Below are 22,441 nucleotides of genomic sequence, written 5' to 3' on the forward strand. Positions count from 1 at the left end.
TACTAACTCCCTTGCCTTTGCCTGCACAGCACACATTAGATGTCAAAAGTACAACACTACCTGCTGCTATTCGTTGCTCTGAGTCCCGTCTTTCAGAAGAAGGAATATTCTTATTGGCTAACGGTCTCAACATGTTCTTATGGTTAGGAGTTAGTAGCCCACCAGAACTGATCCAAGGAATATTTAATGTGCCATCTTTTGCACATGTCAACACAGATATGGTGAGTATTTTTTTTCGTTGTTTTTGTGGTAATGTACAAATTCTTAAATGTTTTGTGTTCATGTGCAACCACATATTACAAAGTAGAAAAAACAATAAGGCATATAGTTCTTTATAAGAAAGAGAATTTAATGCTTTAATGAATAACAATTAGCTGGTGTAAAGTTATTTGTATAAAGTATTCTCAAACAACCAAAATATATGACTTTAAATAGAGATTGCCCAACACTTCCAGATCATTTACTATGTGTTCGTCACTGTGCTGTAAATACTTTAAATACATAATCCCATTTAGGTCTCATAACAAATCAGTGAGATGGATATTGCTATCAACATTTCATAGACGAATTGATTGAGGTTTGGAGACAAGTTCTTTCAGGTAGTCAGTAGCTGAGGTGGAAAGCGAATTCAGTTCTTATACTCTGTACTCCTCCTGGTGCTGACTTACATATTCAAAAGAGTGCAGAAATCTTTCATACGTGTGCAGCTACAGTCTAAGACTATGTCAGACTAATGAGTTGCAAAATAATCTTACGAAAACAGGTTATATACCTCTTTGTTACAAATAAGTTATATACTCCTCTCATTACAAAAGAGATTGTGGATTTGATGTAAAATGAATACAAATGACTTTATTTTTAAAGTTCCTTAGGAAAAACCAGCAATTATCATTTGTTTGAGAGTCAACATTTATTGCAGATCTTATTTATAGATCATCTTTGCATGAGCATCATTGCTAATGATGGTTATTGTCTTACTCTGCTTGGTGGTGGATTTCTTCTGAATTCACATGTAGAACTCAGCAGATAGTTTGTTCACTGAGGCCTCACTGGTTGGATGGTAAGATGAATGAAGTCTAGTTAACTCCCCATTTTCTGTTATGAAGGTAGATACATAATATCTTAGAAGAAGGGACAGGATCAAAATTCCAGGCTAGGTAGGTGGTCAATTTAGAGAGGTGCATATCCATTATGAATGTCAAAAAAATATTTTTAAAGGAATTAAAGGTATCCACATCCCATTAAGAAACTAGTTTTAAGGTGAAGATTTAGAAATAGTAAGATGTTTGCACGTGGTTAAAATTAAGGAATGATTAGAAATGCAATTTTTAAAAAATAAAAAAAGATTCAATAGGCAAAGAGCTATGAATCTGAAGAATGTTTATATAAAATCTAAGGGAGCTTCCTCATCTGTCACAATGTATTATTGGAGTAAATGTTAAATGCATATTTGCTGAATCGAATGTTACATACGAGATCGCTGAAGTCTGTCTACCACAAAGCAGCAGATTGGTAGGTTTGTGCTTTTATCGTGTGCCTCCTCTCAACCTTCTTCAAAAAATAAAACAAAAAACCAAATGTCACTTTCATTAGAGATAGTTGGCACTTCGAAACATATATTTGAAGTATACTTACATTATTTGTTACAGAAAAAGATCTACCTTAATGTCAAAAAAAATACACATAGGAGATGGAATGTGAATATTTTATAAATGAATTTTCTGCCTTTTTTTTTTCAAGACTCCTGTGAAAAATATTGGCCATGATATTTTCCTGAGACTTGTAGCTTTGTGGTAAAACGTTCTACCTCACCTTTTCATTGGCTAAGTCACAGATGATGTATTAACTTGATATCTTTTTTTTTTTTTTGAGAAATAAGCATTAGCATTTTACTCTGTCTTATTGGAAGAAATGAAGTCTAGATCCTTCATGTCCCCTGGAGGCCACATGCAGCTGGATGGTTATCTTTTTTAAACCATTAGCCAGATTTCAGGGACATCTCAGGGGCCACATTCCCCTCGAGAAATCAGCATTTGATGGTTTGTCTTAATTTTGGAACAATGGTATTTGGATGGCATTTTCTAAACATGGTAATGATTCACAGTCCTGCAACAGATCCACTGAAGGAATAAAGTACATCCTTTTCTCCCATGACAAAGCCTTGCAATAGCCATCTTACAGAGGGATTAAATAAACATCATGGCAAATGATCCAAAGATACTCTTTGCATAAAACATATACTTGTTGTGTCATTTCAGTGATGTATATGTATCAAATTCTAGAGAATTTATTTTCAATAGAGTTCAATGTTTCTTTTCTTTTTTTTTTTCTTTTTTTCTTTTTTTTAAAGATTTTATTTATTTATTTGAGACAGAATGAGAGAGAGAGAGAGAGCACATGAGAGGGGGGAGGGTCAGAGGGAGAAGCAGGCTCCCTGCCGAGCAGGGAGCCCGATGTGGGACTCGATCCAGGGACTCCAGGATCATGACCTGAGCCGAAGGCAGTCGCTTAACCAACTGAGCCACCCAGGCGCCCCTCAATGTTTATTTTCAATAGAGTTAATTGGTGGAAATGTATGCCAATAAGAATGAATAATTTTTAGTGCATTTTTTTTTCACATTTTTGGTTTTTAGGTAAACAAACTAAGCCAATAATCAAATATATGGTGTAGAAGGATTTTTTTTAACTTTAACATTCTAATAATCTCATTGCTGCTTCTATCTAAATGTTATCGATTACACTGAAACTCAAACTTTGGTTTTCTTAAATTTAGACATTACTGCCTGAGGTTGGAAACCCATACTCTCAAACACTCAGAATGATAACGAGCATCATCCAGCAAAAGAGGCCATATTCAATGAAGGTAAGAATGAGATTTTATTTTTTCCTTTCTTCAAGTGTTTATTTAAATTTCATTACAGACTTTTTAAATGCATGTCCTGTATTTTTATAACATGATCTTTGGTAGAAAACTCACACTAACCTCTAATATATCTACCTACTCAACAGATGCAAACATAAAAAAAAAAAAATAAGTAAATAGGTATCACCACAGGTTGACCATGGGTTATTTTAGTAATTATTAACTTAGTCATCAAGGAGAACTTCTTCATGGCTTAGTAGCAATTGATATCATTGACAGACTATGAAATGACTGCCGTCAGTGCTTAAAATTACTTAGTTATAGAACTATCATTCAGAAATTCAGAACATTTTTAAAATTTTATTTTTACAACTTTAGATTTGTGATCTCTGAGAAGTTTGCTATCCTAGCCCTTCTAAGCCTTTCAAGCGTTCAAGTTTGAGTAAAAGAATATAAAATGTCTATAACTCAGGAAAATGATGCCTTGTTACTAAGTCCCTGCTACTTACCTGTCTTCCTTCTCAAGCTCAATATTAGAGTCTCCTGGAGTTTGAAATGTACAGATGATGATGATGGTTCCTTATGGCGCTCCTCCCTGCAGAGGTGTAGGACACTCACCTGGAGACAGGCCTCTACAACAGTCAGGGTATTACAGGCCATTTTTCCCTGAAACATGAACGTGGTATTAATCTAAGTCAACATCCTTAACTGTGAGAGATAGCCATGCATGCACACATCCACTTGAGGCAGAGCTGAGATAAACTGAACTAATGAAGAGCTTTATAATCCCTAGGATGACGGGGTGAACACAGAACATTTCTACAACTGTTCTCATACCACACAGCATCTACTTGGGTTCAGTTTTAGGGCAAGACCTAGAGAGGGCAGAGAAGGCTCACGCTAAATACATTCTTTGTAGGACACTCTCTGAATGCCTTGGAGGCATGTAATGCAATCTAAGGTCTCGTGAAACAAAAATTGGAAACCACTGGTACTGAGTGCACAGCAATGATGATCCATCTACCTTTATCCCAGCTGCAGCAGCGGCATCCCCACCACTGCCCCATCTGCAGAGAAGAGGCTAAACATGGAGATCATCCCTGTGCTCAGGAGCCTCTCCTTCCAGGAAAAATAAAACCTGTTTCTCCTCTGCTTTCTCCCACCTGCTCTAATAGTGCATGTTAGCTCTAATGATTATAAAAATATCTGGGATAAGCTCCGAATATATGTGAATAAGAGATAAGCAGTTGCATGTAAAATAATTTTGGCTTGAATATTTAAATCAAAGTTTCTTATGTGCCACTTACAAATGTATCTGCTGCTTATAAGACTAATTTGGGGGCGCCTGGGTGGCTCAGTTGGTTAAGCGACTGCCTTCGGCTCGGGTCATGATCCTGGAGTCCCGGGATCGAGTCCCGTATCGGGCTCCCTGCTCGGCAGGGAGTCTGCTTCTCCCTCTGACCCTCTTCCCGCTCGTGCTCTCTGTCTCTCATTCTCTCTCTCTCAAATAAATAAATAAAATCTTTAAAAAAAAAAAAAAAGACTAATTTGGCCTTTTCAAGGTACTATCTGTATAACAAATTGGAAAACCAAAAATCTACAGATGTTAGAGCTGAAAGGCCTGTAGAAGACACCTGGTCCAGCCACTGCCTTTCAGCTCCCTCCAGCACCACCTAACAAATAATGAAAATGAGGCTCAGAGGACCTCGCTCACTCGGCTTCTGTGTCACAGCTAGATCAGCGCAGATACAGGCCTAGCCCCGGCTGCTTAGTCCAGGGCACGTAGCATTATACCTTTGGCTCTCACCTTTGAAAATGGACCACACAAAGGAAATAAAAACACATTATAGAATCTTTAAATCTCTTTTAAAGAGTCAAGATTGAAGAGGAGAACAAAAACTGGAATGGAAGGGTCAAGAACAGCAAAATCAAATCCAGAAGGCACTGCTGCTTTCTAGGTTATGCTAATTAGCTTTTCAGACAGTCAACCCTTTTAGACCTCGCCATTGTCTGCATGGTCTTACATTTGTGGGTGAACAAAAAAAAAAGATTTCTATCACAGGATATCTGGGAAGATTACCGAAATCAGATGTCTCACTGATAAATTCTAGTCCTGCCCTGCTCCAAGTTCTCTGTGTTCCAAGTGTTTGCCATTCTCTTCTTCCTCATGTGTTTTGTAGATTACTCCCCATCCCATTGGCTCCTTCCCAGTTTATAAGCCATTCAAATCTACCTTCACTGAAGCTCCTGATTCTTCCAAGATTCTGCTTCCCTTTTATTTCTTTCTACAAATTTGTATTAAATACTAGCAATGTACCAGGCATTTTATCACCATACTTCTTGAAAAAGCCATCTGTCAAACTGCTTATATTCCCTTATTCCCATGTCTCCAGGTATCTGAAAGCGGCCAGACAGTTAAAGAAATTGATTCTCAATCCGTTTATGACAATTATAAAAATGAATATTACCTCTTTCGTCAAATTTTCTCTTCTGTCAGCTTTCAAAACGTCATATTCTCATGATGCTTCTTTCTCAACTGACCTTCTTCTTTGGATTCTTTTCGTTTATCTGCCCTTTAAGAAGAGTTGGTGTTCCCCTAAGTTGTGTCTGCGGCTGTCTTCTCATCAGCTCATTCTTTGGGGCGATCCTAATCACTCTCATTATCTATTTCTTATGAGGCAGGCAATGAGAAATGAGAATGGCTTTTGAAGTGATTGAGTCTTTAAAGCACCTTGTACTGTGGCCTAGAGAACATAAACTGGGACTACTTGAGATAGTCAGTTCTTCCATGAAGAGGGTACATAGGAGGCTGGGAGGGATACCAGCAATGATCATTTTAATGTTCTCTTCCCACTCTACAAGGCTATGTCCCTCCTACAGAAATGGAAAGGGGAGGGGGCTGATACAATATGGATTCCCCAGTCCATCCCAGTATTTTTCTCTTAGCTGTGTGGTCTACTCCTTGAGAAGACCACCAGCATGTCAAGACAGCGAAGACGGCTTGCCACCACTTCATGAATCTGCTTCCTGAGACCTTCCACCATACTTTCTGTGTTACTCTGGGACTAGTAGTGGGTGGTTCAACTTTGTAGAGACTCAAATGATAGAGCCAGGATCTTTTTTTTTAAGATTTTATTTATTTATTTATTTGAGAGACAGAAACAGCATGAGCAGGGGAGGGGCAGGAGAGGGAGAAGCAGACTCCTTGCTGAGCAGGGAGCCTGACGTGGGCCTCAGTCCCAGAACCACGAGATCATGACCTGAGTCAAAGTCAGATGTTTAAGCGACTGAACCACCCAGGTGCCCTGAGTCAGGATATTTGTTATTTTACCTTAAAGCTAAGTTTCTGCCTAGGCTGAAATTCATTTCCTATTCTACTTCCCACCTCAGATCATAGCCAGACACCCTTCATCAAAGGAAGTTTTACAGTGAACACCATAGGGAAATTAATAACCCAGGTGAATGGCAGCAACAGCGTATATGCCCCTTAGATGTATAGTATGAACTTCCTCCCATTAATTTCCATAGAGAAGTTCAATTCTAAAGAAATAGGAGCCTCAGATCCTTCCCTTCACAATGTCTCATTCTGCCCAGTCTCAGCCTGGGCTGTGTCACTGAGGCCAGACCCACATTGCTCTTGCCCATCAGGGACAATAGCAGAGTCCTAGTGGCCGGTGGGAGAAGGTAGATACAACACCAGTAAAAAGAAAATGGCCTTGGCTCCAGGCTCAAGGAGTCTTAACCTCCTTTGGAGAAGTTTCCATTGGAGGTTAGCTGTGCTTCTCCATGTTGGGGTGGAGGCGTGCCTGTCCACACCGCCGTCCCCATGCCTGGCAGTGACACCTGAAAGCCAGGACATCACACCTGTCCGTATCCACATAGATTCGCTGAGCTGTGAGTGGCGGTGGCGACAGCTGTTGTGTTTTGATCGGGTCACGGGTGGTTTAAAGCTTATCAGCGTAGGGACAGAGACCAGGCCAAAGTAACATAAAGGAAAGAAAGCAAGTTGTGTTGACAGAATTATTCTACTTGATAACTAAAGCAAAAGTAGGGAGGGCCAGGCCCTCCTAGCCAAAGTGGAACGTACCTTCCTCACTGCAGCTGGTAACTTCAGACCTTTCTGGTGGTTTCACCAGGTGAGAGGAAGTGAGGAGATGCCATAAAGCAGAGAGACATTGTTTTGTATGTGTGCGTCATTAACTCCACTCATAACTCAACAGACGACAGATTCTGACCATTCACATCATCTCTGACTTCCTGAAAACAGGAGTGAGTAAGGACCAGGAAGGGCTCCAAGTGTTCATGCCAAGACTGCCCCCTTCTGGGCTTCTTTCCCTTGCACCTCTTCCCCTAGAGCAGCATTGTCCAACAATGCAAGCTACATGTGTAATTCTGCGTTACCTAGTAGCCACGTCAAAAATGTAGAAAAGTCATTTTAGTAATATATTATTAACCCAGTATATCCAAAATATCATTTCCACATGGATAAGCAGTTAGTGAGTTTCGCACTTTCTTTTTCTTTAAGTCTTAGAAATTCCTTGTGTTTTTTACACTTAACAGTACAACCCAGTTCAGACTAGCTGTGTTTCAGGTGTTCGATAATCACATGTCGATGGTGGCTACGGTACTGGACAGCGCGACCCTAGATCGTTGTTATGAGCAGGGAACAAGAATCCCCTGTGCAGTCCACCTCTGTAGCACCTCCCAATTGTGTTTCTTTCTTTTCTTTTTTTTTTTAGTAGGTTCCATGCCCAACATGGGGCTTGAACTCACAACACAGAGACCAAGGGTCACATGCTCTACCCATGTAGCACCTCTCAGATCTCTTCCCTTTCCACCTTCACTGCCCTGGAATTCAGATCCCAATCATCTCCCACCTACATGCCTCCAGCTGCTTCCTATCAAGTTTCTCTCATCTCTTAGTGCCTTCTACCAGTTAACTCATTTTGTTCTGCGGCACTTTCACTGGATCCCAATTCCTACAAAAGCTCAGACTCATTTAGGTAGTTTGTCCCTAACCATCCGCTGACTTTAAGACTGTTAATTCACATGCCAGCCATGTCCATCTTTGGTACATGGTACATGGCACCCCATTATGGAATGCTCTCTAACCCCACCCCACCCCCGTCCTTAAGGAAATCCTGCCTTATCCTTTAAGGCTCAAGTGATCATTATTACTATTGTGAAGGCTTTGCCAAAGTGCTTTGCTTATATTTCATTGTTGTCAGTTATAGTGGTATGTCTTGGGTTTTTGTGATTTTGGGGTCAGTGCCTCCCTCCACTCTGGATAATAGGCACTTTCCCATCATCGTCCAAGGCCTCACACACAGTGGACATTATATAATTTTGGTGAAATATAAGCATACAAAATTGAGCCACATTCAGAGAACGTTTATAACCACCTGCCTTGTTATTTTTTCCTAGCTGACAATAGTAAAGCAGCGGGAGCAGCCAGAAATGGTTTTCCGACAGTTCCTGGTAGAAGACAAGGGACTTTATGGAGGATCGTCTTATGTGGATTTCCTTTGTTGCGTTCACAAAGAGATCTGCCAGCTGCTTAATTAAATGAATTCAATTATTGTTGATGTTGCATTTTTAAGGAGATAATCTCCTTCTTGGTGCCTAATTCTCTAGATGATACCAGGCTAGTTTTGATTTCTTGCTCATTTTCAAAATATCTTTCCAGGATGACGTTTAGGACTTCAGCTTTGGTGCTCAGGTATAAAGTCAATGAAGGTACAATTGTACTTTTTAAAGGGAACAGTCTATTTCTGATTGCACAATTTTTAACTGTTAAAAGTGAGCCAGTTTGCATTTCATGAAAGGCATAGTTTACAGAACTGTAAACATTCTCAATTTTCTTTCTTTGTGCTAGACATATAAATTATTTTTCAAAATGTATAGATTTGGGGTAAAAAGTTGTCTTGGCTCTCCCATTTGCAGTGAGGGAAAAAAAAACAATTTTTACATTATACCTAATTTTTTTAAACCATGTGACACCCATTGAACATGTTTTTCAACTTAAGGTCTGCATAGCAGACTTCTAATAACCTTGGAATCTATTTGGTAGAACAATTTGTGTTCTACATTTTTTTTTTCATGACTATATGTTGTGTATGTTAAAACTGTTTTCCAGTTGTTGTTTTGTCTATAAAACTGTCTTTATCTATATTCTTAATGGTTCTCTGTACAATCTTGAGGGTTTCTACCTGTATATAATGGATATTAACCAGTATCAATAAATCACTTCATATGCTCTTACTCAACAGGTAGAAATTTTTTAGGCATTTTGAGATTTTAAAAAGAAATAAGGGTGTAGTACTCAGTGTCTTGGGAAAAAGTTGTTTAAATGGTTCACTAAGAACAAATTGGGAAAGCTGAAATTTTTTTTTGAGGGTTGGGAGTGTTAGGTGAATATATCAATCTAGGAAATATGAGAGACAATGTACTTGAGAAATGCATTTTTTAAACATTCTCTAATATGCCCTTGTGGGCAGAACAATAGAAATGGGCTATATGAGACCATTATTATTAATGAATATACATAAACCTAGAAGGGTGGTTTTGAGTGGTCTGACACAGACCTCTGTCCTGTATCTGCCCTGTTCAACTTTGATATCAGTGATATGAATAAATAATGAGTTAAATATATTGAGTACATATAGTGTCCTAAGAACTGCAGTATGTGTTTTGCGAACATTTATTCCTCATGATAACCCCAATTTTATTATCAGCCCCATTCACAGATGAAGAGATAGACTTGAAGTGATTAAATCAGAATCTGTCTATGATTACATGGCTAGTAAGGTTTATTTATAAATTAGTAGATGTCATGAAATTGAGTAGAATAACAAATACACTAACAAGATTAAAATCTCTTCCCATGTTAGCCAACTGGCATGATGTTTCAGATCAACTTGGATGAGTTTAACAAGAAGAAATGTATGATCCTGAACTTGTGTCCAAAAAAATGCACATGCAAATGCTGCTTGGAGACAATGGTACTTAAAAAAGAACTGAGGGAGTTTGTCAGTGTGAATCTATAGTGTAAATGTAATCCAGTTACTCTATTACAAGGATAGCCTGTCAGATGGGTGTAGCAATGGCCCTACTCTACTCCGAGGTGAGACCCACCTAGATGAGTGTTCAGTTCTAGGCACCATGCTCTATGGGAACTAGAAGCCCAGAGCACATTGCTTTATTCACTTGAAGATAGTCTAAGGATTGTTTCATATGTTGCCTAGGGTATAAAACCAGAACCAATACATAGAAGTGACAAGGTGCTGCTCAGTTGAAAGAACCACCTTCTAGGTAATTAGGTGCTCAAAGAATGTGCTGTTCTATGAGGTAGTATGTTCTAACTTAAATATTGCACATCTTGGATGTGCCAGGTGCTATGCCCTTTACTGGAGAGACAGACAGCAGTGAACAGCACAAACAAAACCCCTGCCATCTTTACAATTACAGTAGTTTTCATAAATGCTGTGCCATGCTATAGCATTTTATTTTTCATATATATAAATGTTATATGTATACATTTATATATATATTTGTGTATTTTATGTATATATATTTATATATAACATATAAATAAAATCAGGGATATGTGACCTAGTCTAGCTAGGGGGCAAGGTCTAGTCCATAAAGATTTCCCGTTAGTTATATTGAAGCCGGGACCTGAACGAATTAGTAGACATTAGCTAGGTAACTGAGAGGATTGGTAAATATTCCAGCAGAGGGAAATGCATGCGTGAAGGCTCCGAGTGCAACAGAGCATATATCACCCTTTCAGTAAACTTGAAGAACTTAAACTTAGCTGGAACTTCCTAGGGAGAAACAAAGTGGCAAAAGATAAAGCTGGAGGAATGGGAAGAGTGAGTCCTGGTCAAGGGAGAGTTTGGATTTAATCCTAAAGGTAAAGTCAAGACATTCAAACTGATTTCAGCAAGAGTGACAGGGTATTCTTTACGAAGATTACTTGGCCGTTGTCAGGTGGTAGAACTAGAAGCAGAGAGACCGTTTAGGAGGTTGAATAGTCCACTTGAGTATATGGTGGCCTGCACTTGAAATAACGGGTTTTGACAGAAGGGGATAAGGAGGAGTTAAAAAGTTAGTGAAGGAGAAAAAGTGTCTGAAAATGATTTCTGCTTTCGGCAGCTGGGTAGACAGTGAGACCGTTCCCTCAGAAAGGAAATGCCAGAGTAGAGGCTGATTGTGTGTACGTGTGCATCTCTGTGTGGTGTGTACAAGAGGTAGTAGTTTACATTTGTATGTGCTGAGGAGGCTTGAGAACTATGCAAGTGAGATAAAAATATGGGCCTGACGCTCAGGAGAGGCCTCTAGGCTGGAAATTTGCAAGTCATCTACATACAGAGAAAAAGAAATAGCACAAATAGATGAAAAAAACAAACAAACAAAAAAAACCCCAGGGCAATTCTGTAGTGAGAGGGCAGCAAATCCCTGAGACAGACAATGAAGTGGAAACCTGAGGAGACTGGGGAGAAGGGCCAGAGAGGTTAAGAAGGAAAACCTGGTAAGAGGACATCACAAAACCAAGGTAAGCGGGATGCATGGAGAGAGTGGGCAGCCAAGTTACAGTCTTCCCAAAGGGAAGTTAAAGACTAGAAGGTATGTTGGAATTAGTAAAAAGGTCATGGGTGAGTTTGGTGAGAACAGTTTCACAGGTCAGTGAACTTGAATGCTAGATTGGAGTATGTTGAGCAATGGGAGTCAGAGGGGAGGCAACTCAAGAAGGGGATGAGAGAGTCACAGAAGGACAGGATTTCTTATTTTAAGACAGTCAGGGATTTGACATTTGAATGCTGGTGGAAGGAAGCCAGTATTATGTTGGAAAAATAATTAATAGCGGTACTGTTTCGTCAACCCCCCAAAAATGTTGAAGACAAGACCGAGAAAAAATATTTGTAAGAGTAAGACTCTTGGAAGACCGAAGGTAATACAATGCAGAGTACAAACAGAGATTAGCTTTCAATGGGAAGAGAAACCCAATATATAATGGAAATGCTCCAATGAATCCTGAAAGGACTACTTGCCAAAAATGGTGAGTGCTATTCCATGGTGTTCGGGTACATCCCTTCCCCCAAACCTTGAGAAGCAGTAGAGCATAATGGGTTCAGGAACCACTGACATGGGTTTCTACACCAGCTCCACCTGAAATGGAACTTCAGGGCAAGTTAGAAACCTTTCTGTGCCTTGGTTTCCTACTCATTTGTCTCAAGGATTAGGTTAATAAGTGTAAAGGGCTTAGAATAGTCCCCGACAGTGCTATTTAACTGTTCATTGCTGTTATTAGTATCTTTTTATTAAACCTGCTAAAGATCATGAAAACTAGGACGAATCTGACTCCTAATTATATTTGCTCTTATGCCATGAGTATCTTAACTGATAGCCTCAAAATCAAGCTATCTTTAAATGCTATAGAAATGTCCAATTAAAAGATGGTTTCAGAGATTAAAATAAATTTAGCAATAAGAAAACTGTAGCCCAAGCTGCTTTAAAATATTAAAAACCAAAACTCCAGTAAAATATAAGCCAGAGACAAGAATTTATATTTTTTATCTGGAGGAACCATTATGAAAAAATAAGAGTTTACTCACTCGAAGGCACATCTTTGAGGAAGTTACTAAATGGCACTACCTTCATTACTGGAAGTCTAACCTAATGACAGGAGACGGGGGACAATTAGGAATGGTATGTTAATATCTTTTTAATGTTCAGATGGGAGCATGTTTATTAATAAAATAAGAGTACGGATCAAATTTTTAGCTCGTGTTTTGGAATATGCAAAGGTGTATGAAATTGAACTTCAGCTCCACTAGGAGGCATTATACACTAAAGTGTCTGAAACCTTTCAGAAAGGTTGGTCAATAATCTTTCAGAAAAGGCAATTTTTTGGGGAGAATTGACTTTGTAAATTTTAATTGCTGGAAACACAGGTGTAATCCTGACTCAATTGGATAAAGAAAAAAATCTCAGTGGAAAAAGGCAATAAAAATCCCTTAGTCATCATCTCTTATGGGTATTTCTTGGCCTCTTCTTGAGACACAGATAAGAAGCTTACTCCTGCCCTAAACAGCCCACTATGAACAGTTCTGTTTGTGAGAAAATTGTATGTAGCACATTGTTTTCCTGAAATGTTTCCTTTTGGTGCCAGGTTCTCTCTTTTGAGGCCATAGGTGAAGTCTTCCTTCACTTGATAGCAGTTTTCAGAGTTTAAAGCTACCACATATTCCTATTGTGTGTCCCTTCCAGGCCAAACCCTTCCAATTCCCAAAGCATGTCCTTGTAAACAGGATTTCCAGAGCCATTGTTACCCAAAATTAATACATGAAAATCCAGGGGTTTTTGTAAGATTTTATTTATTTGAGAGCGAGTGAGAGAACACGAGCAGGGGGAGTGGCAGACAGAGGGAGAAGCAGACTCCCCGCTGAGCAGGGAGCCCGATGCGGGACTCAATCCCAGGACCCTGAAATCATGACCTGAGCCGAAGGCAGACACTTAATGGACTGAGCCACCCAGGTGCCCCCATGAAAATCCAGTTTGTTTGTTTTTAAGATTTTATTTATTTGAGAGAGACAGAGGGCACGGGCAGGGTGGAGGGGCAGAAGGAGAGGGAGGAGGAGACTCCCCTCTGAGCAGGGAGCCCAACACAGGAATCGATCCCAGGACCCTGAGATCATGACCTGAGCCAAAGGCAGATGCTTAATGGACTGAGCCATCCAGGCGCCCCTGAAAATCCAGTTTTAACTCACATAAAGCAAAAGCAAAATGACTAGTTAAGGAAATAATCATTACAATAGTGACTACAGGTGGTCTCAAGAGTACATGAGTTGTGCAAAATCAGGGTGTACTTTTTTTGATAACATTAAAAAATTGTTACCTGTCATCTAAAACTCTTGCAATAAGGATTTTCAGTTTTAAGATATTTTATATAAGACTAGTTTCTTAAGTCCCTATTTTTCAAAGAGGTATTTCTCGAGTCCATGCAAAACTTTCTTTAAATATGTATTATTCATGTTTGAAAAATACTGTTTTAGGATATACCATGGGGTTTAGATTGTTACCCAATTAATGTTGTTTTAGGGGCCCAATATTGCCTATTTGGAAAAAAGGCTTACATTATGAATTAGGGCAAAGCAGATTTAGCAGGTATGAATTTACAGCAATAACCTCTAGCGTGCCAAAAAAAAAAGTCACGTTTTAAAAATCAACCTAATTGAACGTGAATGTCTATTTCACAGGACTGGCAGGGAAGCTCTACTATCTTTGGCTCACACTGATGACTAGCGTCAAGGCCCATACTTCCCTAGCCACTCAGCTATTTCCGAGTGAGGCCATCTCTCCCTGAGGCAGTGTTAGTGGTCAGCAGCAGTGTCTGAAAACTCCTGAGTGCCCTGAGTGCCCCCCTGAGCCAATCCTCAACTATCCTGTCCTCTCTCAAGCAACCTATTCTTAGGTCCATTATTACTTATAGGAAGGATGTAGTCTTTTCACTTAAGCTGTCATTAACAAGATGATACAGATGTAGTTAAACCGTTTTCCTTACTTTATGGGTTACCTTTGGTAGAAAGAAAATTTATAACCTGAGGAAAGAATCAGGTGTCTTTAAAGTCAGATGAGAGAAAATTCATTCTATAAATCTGATAAGTGGTAAGGCAGTGGAAATTACTTTGTTGCCTCGGCCTCAAAAATAATGTTCTCTTGAGAGGAAAAAAAAAAATCCTTATTAGAGAAACACAGTCCTCTTACGTAGCCAAGAAAGCACCAGCAGGAGGGAAAAAAAGTGGAAAGAGAAGGATATTAAAAATCCTCTGGGCCTTACTTCCAATTACTCAGCAAGCAAAGGAGTAAGGGACTATTTATTAGGCACCTACTATGTGCCATACATTAGAAGCTGAGAAAGCACATTGCTGCCTTTTTATAAATGACAAAGACTACTTTCTGAGAGCACAAGCAGCAGGGTTATAAGTCAGGACTAAATGAGTAGACAAAGGCAGGTACCTCTGGCAATTCTGCACTTGATTTGGGACAAGTGAAAGCAATCAGAAGTGGGAATATTCTCCAAAGAGGTTCTAATGCCATCTTGATCCAGTATCTTGTTAGCCTCATCTCACAGAGGAGATGGGATTTAAGATTCAGGAACTTAGCTGGCTGATAAACTTACATTTGTCCTTATATTTGCTTAAGTTTTGCTTTGGAATTATTTTTATAGACATGGTATTCTTAATTATGATGATCCTGTATTCCCCCCTTATCTGTGGTTTTGCTTTCCATGGTTTCAGTTACTTGAGGTCAGTCATGGTCCCGAAGCAGATGATCCTCCTCTGACATATTGTCAGGTCAGTAGTAGCCTAACATTACATCACAACACCTCTCTCACTCACCCCACTTCATCTCATCACATAGGCATTTTAACATCTCACATCATCACGAGAAGGGTGAGTATAGTTTGGTAAGGTATTTTGAGAAAGACCTCGTTCACATAACTTTTATTACAGTATATTGTTATAATTGTTCTAGTACTGTTGTTCATTTCTTAGTATGCCTAATTTATGAACTGAACGTTATCACAGGAATGTATGTATAGGAAAAAACTTAGTATATATAGGGTTTGGTACTATCCCTGGTTTCAGGCATCCACTGAAGTCTTGGGACGTATACCCCATGGATAAGGGGGTACTACTATATGCTTAAAATTTTTTTTTCAGTAAGACATAACAGTAGAAAAGTAAGCTATGATCTGGAGCTCCTATTTACCATGCACAGAAGCCCACCTTTTTGGACAAGGCCAAATAATCCATCCACCTGTGTAGTTTTTATGAATTATGACCAATATTATTACATTAAAAGCCTCTCCTTTACTAAATATTAAAGTATGTGTCTACCCAGAAGTTGTCTTGAGAAGCATAAACCCATAAAATGACAGCAAATTCCATAAGACATTTAGGCAATTACCTTAGTATTTAACTTAACCAGTAACTTAACCAGCATAAACTGCTAAACTGGCTATCTCTGAACAAAACTGATTTTTTGTCCTCTGCTTTAAGAAGACAAAACACTGAGAAACAAACTGAGAGTTCTAGAGGGGAGGGGGTGGGGGGATGGGTTAGCCTGGTGGTGGGTAGTAAAAAGGGCACGTATTGAATGGAGCACTGGGTGTTATACGCAAACAATGAATCATGGAACACTACATCAAAAACTAATGATGTAATGTATGGTGATTAACATAACAATAAAATTTAAAAAAGACAAAACAATAATGTAGTTATTCTTTTATGATCTTAACAACTCTAACTGTAAACTAAAAACTCGTACAGGTATGGGATTCTATAATAGGTGTGTTTTTTGACAACACAGGCCTAGACCTCTACATTTTCTCCACTGGACAAACAAATGGCGTGCAGTTGCGTCACTGTATGCCACTTTAAAGTATTAGTCCACATCTGCAATCTTTTATGAATGTTCCGAAGGACATCGACTACATCACACGCTTCCAAAGCTGATGGCTTCCTGTTCCAATTGAGTAACGTTTTTTTCCCCTTCTTTTAATAGATCTAGTCACTGGTGGTTAGAGACCAGAATTTAAAATATGCATGCAGGATTTAGCTAACCAAACTAATTTTAACAAAAGGAAATGTAGCAAAGGACACAAATTTATTTGCCAGCATCTAAAAATCCGGGAGATTTCACATGGATAGCTCAGACTTACCGTCTTCCCTGTGTGGTGACAACGAGGTGGAGCAGAGTAGTGATGTCCACCTTACCCTGGGGATGAGCTCTCCTGTCCCCCTACCTTTCTCTCTAGTCTCCATGGGCCCGTGATCAAGTCAGTGGCTGTTTATTAAAGTGCTCTGTGCTACTCTGCTTTTCTTAGGGCTTGAAAAAACCCATTAAACTGGGAAAACAGATGAGATAAATGAAAGTAAATATTCCCACGTTTAATATGCAACCGAAGAATGTCAAAAAAGATAATCACTCCACTATAAAACAGACTCATGGCTTGCTTCACCAGTTTAGATTATATGCTTGATTCCTGTATGCGTTTTATATTGTTGACCTCTAGATTCTCCATTATTTAGAATTGTTTTTGGAAAACACCTACCTTATCCAATTTCACTATTAGCACCTCCAGACTTAAAGACAAGAAGTGTAACATACACAAACTGATCATTTCAACATTTTGTCTAATCCTGGAAAGAGGGTTTGCTGGAAAAGAATTATCTAGATTAAATGAGGTAGTTTTCTCTGTGCACTACAGCTAGCAGTGTTTGTATCTGAGTAAAGGATAGAGGCCTTGCGAGCAGGAACACTGTGGCTCTTCCAGAAAGGGAGTCTTCCATGGCTGGGAAGTCCTAGATTTACAGCTTTGGAACTGACTGACTACATATACTTGAGACGCAAGCTAAACTATCACCAAATATCAAAGACAGGATAATGCTTTTTTAAAAATCCTACATGGACCCCAAGATCATAGGATCGTTCTAAGAAAGGCCCTTCTTATAAGCAAAAGTTTGTTTTTAACAGCTCACAAAAATATAAGACACTTTTAGATCAAAAACTACTATTTAGAATGAGTCCCATGGGGCCATAATTCTGTCAAGGGAATAAAGATTAAACAAATCAGAAAAAATCTGGAACTAAACTTCAAAGACCAAATCTTACATAGTTAAATTCAGGATGAAAGCGGTACAGGTTTTAAAATAAGCTGCTGAAACTAATCTGAAAGTTGTGATTTAGCAATTACAATGAGTAGGGAGTATTCTGGAAGACATAAAAAGGAATCATTCCTAGGAACAGCCATGACACAGGATCTCAGCTATGGATGGCACACTAACATGCAGGCATCCTGCCATTAAAACTCCATCAACTTAAAATCAGACTATGGCATGACACTTGCTCAGCTTTAGGACAGAGACAGACACGTAGTTTAAGTTTCCAGATTTATGGGCTAAGGACTCACAGGTGGCTCGCTGACTGACCTGAGCATCAGAAGAGTCCATGCTGCTGCTGCGGTGCGGACCCAGTCCAACTTTGGACATGTGACCTGGCCGCCATAACCAGACTCTCCTCCACGCTTGATCCCTGCTTCCCAGTTTGACACCTCTCACACTGTGCTGTTTCCCGGTGACCGTTCTACCCTTGGACTGACATCTCCATAATCCCTTGGTCTAATCTGGTTCAGTAGTGTTTGGGTATGATATTCCCCGCCACAAAATCTGTTCTAGATGACATCATCAACTCCTCCACAAAAGAACTGTGGTACTTCAGGCCTCCTAATCTCCATCCTTTGAAGGGAACTAAGTAACAGGGAGAACTGTTACCAGTGAAAATAAACATCAATATTTGGGCTGGAATACTTGGGATTGTAATTATGTACAATAGATATGCTGATCTTAGAACTTTTAAACTGAAAAATGTGAGGTTATTTCACAATTATTAGCTTCTATCCCCAATAAGGAATCTGTTAAGTGAAACAACTATAAATTAACTTATTTGGGGTAATTCCTAGATAATTTTTTGAAAATGTAAGACAAGTAAATAAATATAAAGATGATCACAAGCCAGAAGAGGTCAGATTAGTGAGTTTTCACTGGAAACGTTTCCTCAATGAATAAAGATTCTGTCATAAAAATGATACCCCAACCTTTATTGAAAGTGAAGGGTAGCTGGGGCGCCTGGGTGGCTCAGTCGTTAAGCATCTGCCTTTGGCTCAGGTCATGATCCTGGGGTCCTGGGATCGAGCCCCATGTCCAGCTCCCTGCTTGGTGGGAAGCCTGCTTCTCCCTCTCCCACTCCCCCTGCTTGTGTTCCTGCTCTCGCTATGTCTCTGTCAAATAAATAAATAAAATCTTTAAAAAAAAAAAGAAAGTGAAGGGTAGCAAAACTAGTGAGTCAATGCCATCCTGTGCTATAAAAATTCCACATTACATTGTCAAAGAGAGAATTCTAGGCCTTGCATTTTCCCCACCACCTCCTTCCTTATTTGCTGTATTATAAATATGGTGGGCATAGGGCGCCTGGGTGGCTCAGTTGGTTGAGCGACTGCCTTCGGCTCAGGTCATGATCCTGGAGTCCCGGGATCGAGTCCCGCATCGGGCTCCCTGCTCGGCAGGGAGTCTGCTTCTCCCTCTGACCCTCCCCCCTCTCATGTGCTCGCTCTCAAATAAATAAATAAAATCTTTAAAAAAAAAAAAATATGGTGGGCATATTTAACTTTCAACCTATGAAGAAGCCATTCGTAACTCTCTGTAAGATGACATTATGATATACATCTCACAGGTAAGTAGGCCAGGTAAGCACTAAGAATGTTGCCTTCCCTTGGCTAGGCCGAGGGTGTGGACCACACTAGACAGTCTCGTTTATAGGACGGGGTCACTTCTAACTGGTATTTCTAAAGACCCACACTGGGCAATTAGAACATCTATCTTCTTTATTCTCATGTCAACTTTGACAAATACAGTTCTATCTCTAGATACTTTATAATTGCTGAAGTTGCAAATACAGGATCATTTCTGTAAAAATTCTAACCAGCTGTGATTCGTATCTACATATTACATCAAGAAAGGCATTAGTCAAATGCTATTTGTACTACAAAGTACCAACAGGTTGAGCAACTTAAATTCATCAGGCTTTTAAGGATCTCAACCCTATTTCTACAATGCAGCCCTTATCTTCAAACTGAGTCTTTAGTGCATACAATATAACCTTACTTTAGGTATAACAGAAGCCAATGAAAAGCTGAGAATGGCTACTAAAATGCATCACAGACCAAAACAAAAGTCTGATCTTAAGTCAGTCCTTTTTCATTTGGTAACAAAGGGAATTCCACTTAGAGAAAACAGACTCCCACATTTCAAAGGTTTAAAGTTTCATTAGAAAAATCGTACACAAAATAAAAAATCTATTTTTCAAGAATAATGGTATTTCATTCGTTAAATTCATTTAAAACATGAGTTACAGTAGAGAAAGAGAAATGACAGCAGAAAGTTTTATACAACCAATCTATCTGCAAAACCACACTCTTAAAAACAACACAACATATGGTCTTAATAAAAGGCAACTGCAGTTCCATTTTCTAAGCTGTCTTAAGTTGAGGGTTTTCTGTAATTGGTTTTTATACTGTTTTCTCCGTAACAAGTTTAAAGATGTCATTTCCTCATCACCAAATACTTTATTCTCCAAAATAACTGACAACCAGGTCTCTCTGTTGTTGCATTTCTTTTACTTTCCTAAGGAATATAAAGCTGCTTTGAAGGTCAATCCAGGTTCAAGTGTATATCAAAGTTCTAGCACTTGGATATTTGTCTTCCTTTGCTTCTTAAGAAGTGTGATTCACAGTCATCTGTAGCTATGCAACTGAAATTATGATGAGCTTTTTCTCTCTTTTTAAGTCTGCCTACTAAATTCTGCAACTCTTCCTCTCCCCACCGCTGGGAGCGCCAACCTCCCCTATCAGATTTAGATTTGGGAGGAGGTGATTTTGTTCAAATGCTCTCAATTTCTCAGTAGTAGTCAAATTATATCTGAGTATAAGATTTTTTAAAAAGAAAAAGAAGTCTCTTTTTATTGTTTCATCGAGAAAATGTTAAAACTGTGACAGAAGTTAACCATCTGTCCCAACTCCATTCCATCAAGGCTCCCAAAGAGCCTTCCATGTGCTATGACAGCAGTGGCAGGATGCCTATTATCAACTGCTCCTGGCACTAGTACGACACTACAGATTGGGGCTTTTTCACTGTTCACTTAAACTATTTCTAAAAAGCAAAAGCCTCTGTAATTAGTTGGAATCTACCAGAATAAATTAGTCTCTGAAAGGAAGGTATTTGTTTCATTGTCAAGTTACATGCACATGACCAAAGGCAGGATGATCTGTTTTTCTGGCATAAAACTACACAATGTGTGTAACAACTAGGAGGGAGACTGGCTAAGATATTCCTGCAGCTTCGAGAACTTAAAGCAAAGCGCAAGCTGGAATTGAGTACTAAACAAAGTCCCCCAACTGGAATTCAAACTACAGTGAAGAAGGTATAAAGGGCATTAGCAGGTCAGTGTCTTAGAGTTACCGAGGTGGAAAGCCGCCTCTGTGTGCGCCTCCACGGCCGCCCCTAAAGCCACCTCTTTCGCCTCGGAAGTTAGAGCGATTCCTTTCTCGGCCGCGGCCCGCTGAAGTTCCACCTCTTCCTCCGCCCCTGGGAGCTCCGCCTCCCCGATCAGACTTGGATTTGGGAGGAGGTGATTTTGGTCGAAGTCTCTCAATTTCTTCTGTACATCCAGTCAAGTAGGAATTAGGAGCACTAAAGTAGGATGCATATGTTTCTGCGTTATAGTTGCTATTTGTAAGAGTTGGTCCAACTGTAAGCCAGCCTGAAATAGAGGGAAAGAAAGATTATCTTTTTTATCCCCCCCCACTTCTCTTACTGATCCTTTAGGAGCTACTTCAAATCTCTAATGCATTTTTAAAGCTGCCCCTACCAAAAAATAAATAAATAAATAAAAAATAAAAAAATAAAGATGCCCCTATCACTCATCCAGTATTTATCTTTTTTACGCAACACATGGCATTTAATGATGGTTATACAGATTTCATATGTATAGATCTTATTTCACCTGCATGATTGTAACTTTTGTAAAATATCTTCCTCATTGTCTCCATCCGCATTTCACATTCTGTGAGAGTAGCACTTAGAAAAAAAAAATTACAGACTACACTGAGTTTGGGCTCAGTGAAAATTTGGTAAATTTTATTAACCTTCCTACTTGTGGAAATGATACCACTGTTTTCTGATTAAAATCCTGGAAATCAACTTTTGCCTCTGCTCTTCCCAACCACAACATTAACCCAGCTGACAGGTGCTAGAAATTCAACCAGTACCATGTTGCTCCTATTCATTCCCATTTTTCCATGTCTACTGTCACCCTCAAACGTGAGCCTTTATTTTCCTACTAGGCCAGCCCCCTACACATGTCACAGACACACATACATATCGTAAAGCTCTCCCAGCCTCTCCTCCCTCTGAAAGTGGAAAGCCTAAAATAAACTTATTAAAATATGTCACTCGGCCTAACCTTCTAGGGCTCTCCACAAAGCACAGATTCGTATATATGGTATCTAATGTCTTTTAGGATGAAACTTGAACTAACTTTCCAATCACATTTTTCATTAATGTTTTTCATGACAACTTCATTTGAGTAAAAAAATGAATCACTATAGTAACTGTTTCCATACAAACCTCCCCTCTGAAAATAAAAACAAACACATCATAATGTAAAAAAAAACCCCAAAACCCACAAAACCCCACCTCTGGGCCCATTCTATCCATCCTTTCAACCTGTTGAAAACTACATCCTTCAACATACAAATCAAATATACATCTTAAATGAAATAAAAATAATTTCTCAGAATTTTCATCACATGTTGTGCCTGTATAGGGACAAAGGTAGTTTTGTCAGCTACACCGCTAGACAGCTTGTAATGAGGATGATTTCTGATTAACTGTATCTGGAATGGGAAAAACTACAAAGTAACTGTAAGTGCCCAATAAAGACTGATTTTTCAAT

The 22,441-nt window shown here is 39.2% G+C and overlaps 2 protein-coding genes and 1 long non-coding RNA gene across 3 annotated transcripts in view; 2 read left to right on the top strand and 1 right to left on the bottom strand.

The window, feature by feature from the left end:
• Positions 1-9,523, top strand: part of SEC24D (SEC24 homolog D, COPII component) — a 96,532-nt gene extending 87,009 nt beyond the window's left edge. Inside the window, exons 21-23 of the mRNA XM_081812869.1 lie at positions 3-221; positions 2,774-2,863; positions 8,288-9,523. Of these exons, the coding sequence (XP_081668995.1) occupies positions 3-221; positions 2,774-2,863; positions 8,288-8,428 (450 nt within the window). The 3' untranslated portion in view covers positions 8,429-9,523. The remainder of the gene's footprint in view (positions 1-2; positions 222-2,773; positions 2,864-8,287) is intronic.
• Positions 1-22,441, top strand: part of LOC115943400 (uncharacterized) — a 438,133-nt gene that overhangs the window by 354,937 nt on the left and 60,755 nt on the right. The window lies entirely within an intron of this gene.
• The window catches only part of METTL14 (methyltransferase 14, N6-adenosine-methyltransferase non-catalytic subunit), a 30,486-nt gene continuing 24,847 nt past the window's right edge, over positions 16,803-22,441 (bottom strand). The window contains exon 11 of the mRNA XM_006743945.3: positions 16,803-21,247. Within this exon, the coding sequence (XP_006744008.1) occupies positions 20,943-21,247 (305 nt within the window). The 3' untranslated portion in view covers positions 16,803-20,942. The remainder of the gene's footprint in view (positions 21,248-22,441) is intronic.

Source organism: Leptonychotes weddellii, chromosome 2, assembly GCF_054177405.1.
Source record: "Leptonychotes weddellii isolate Sample4059 chromosome 2, ASM5417740v2, whole genome shotgun sequence".
Classification (NCBI taxonomy): Eukaryota; Metazoa; Chordata; class Mammalia; order Carnivora; family Phocidae; genus Leptonychotes; species Leptonychotes weddellii.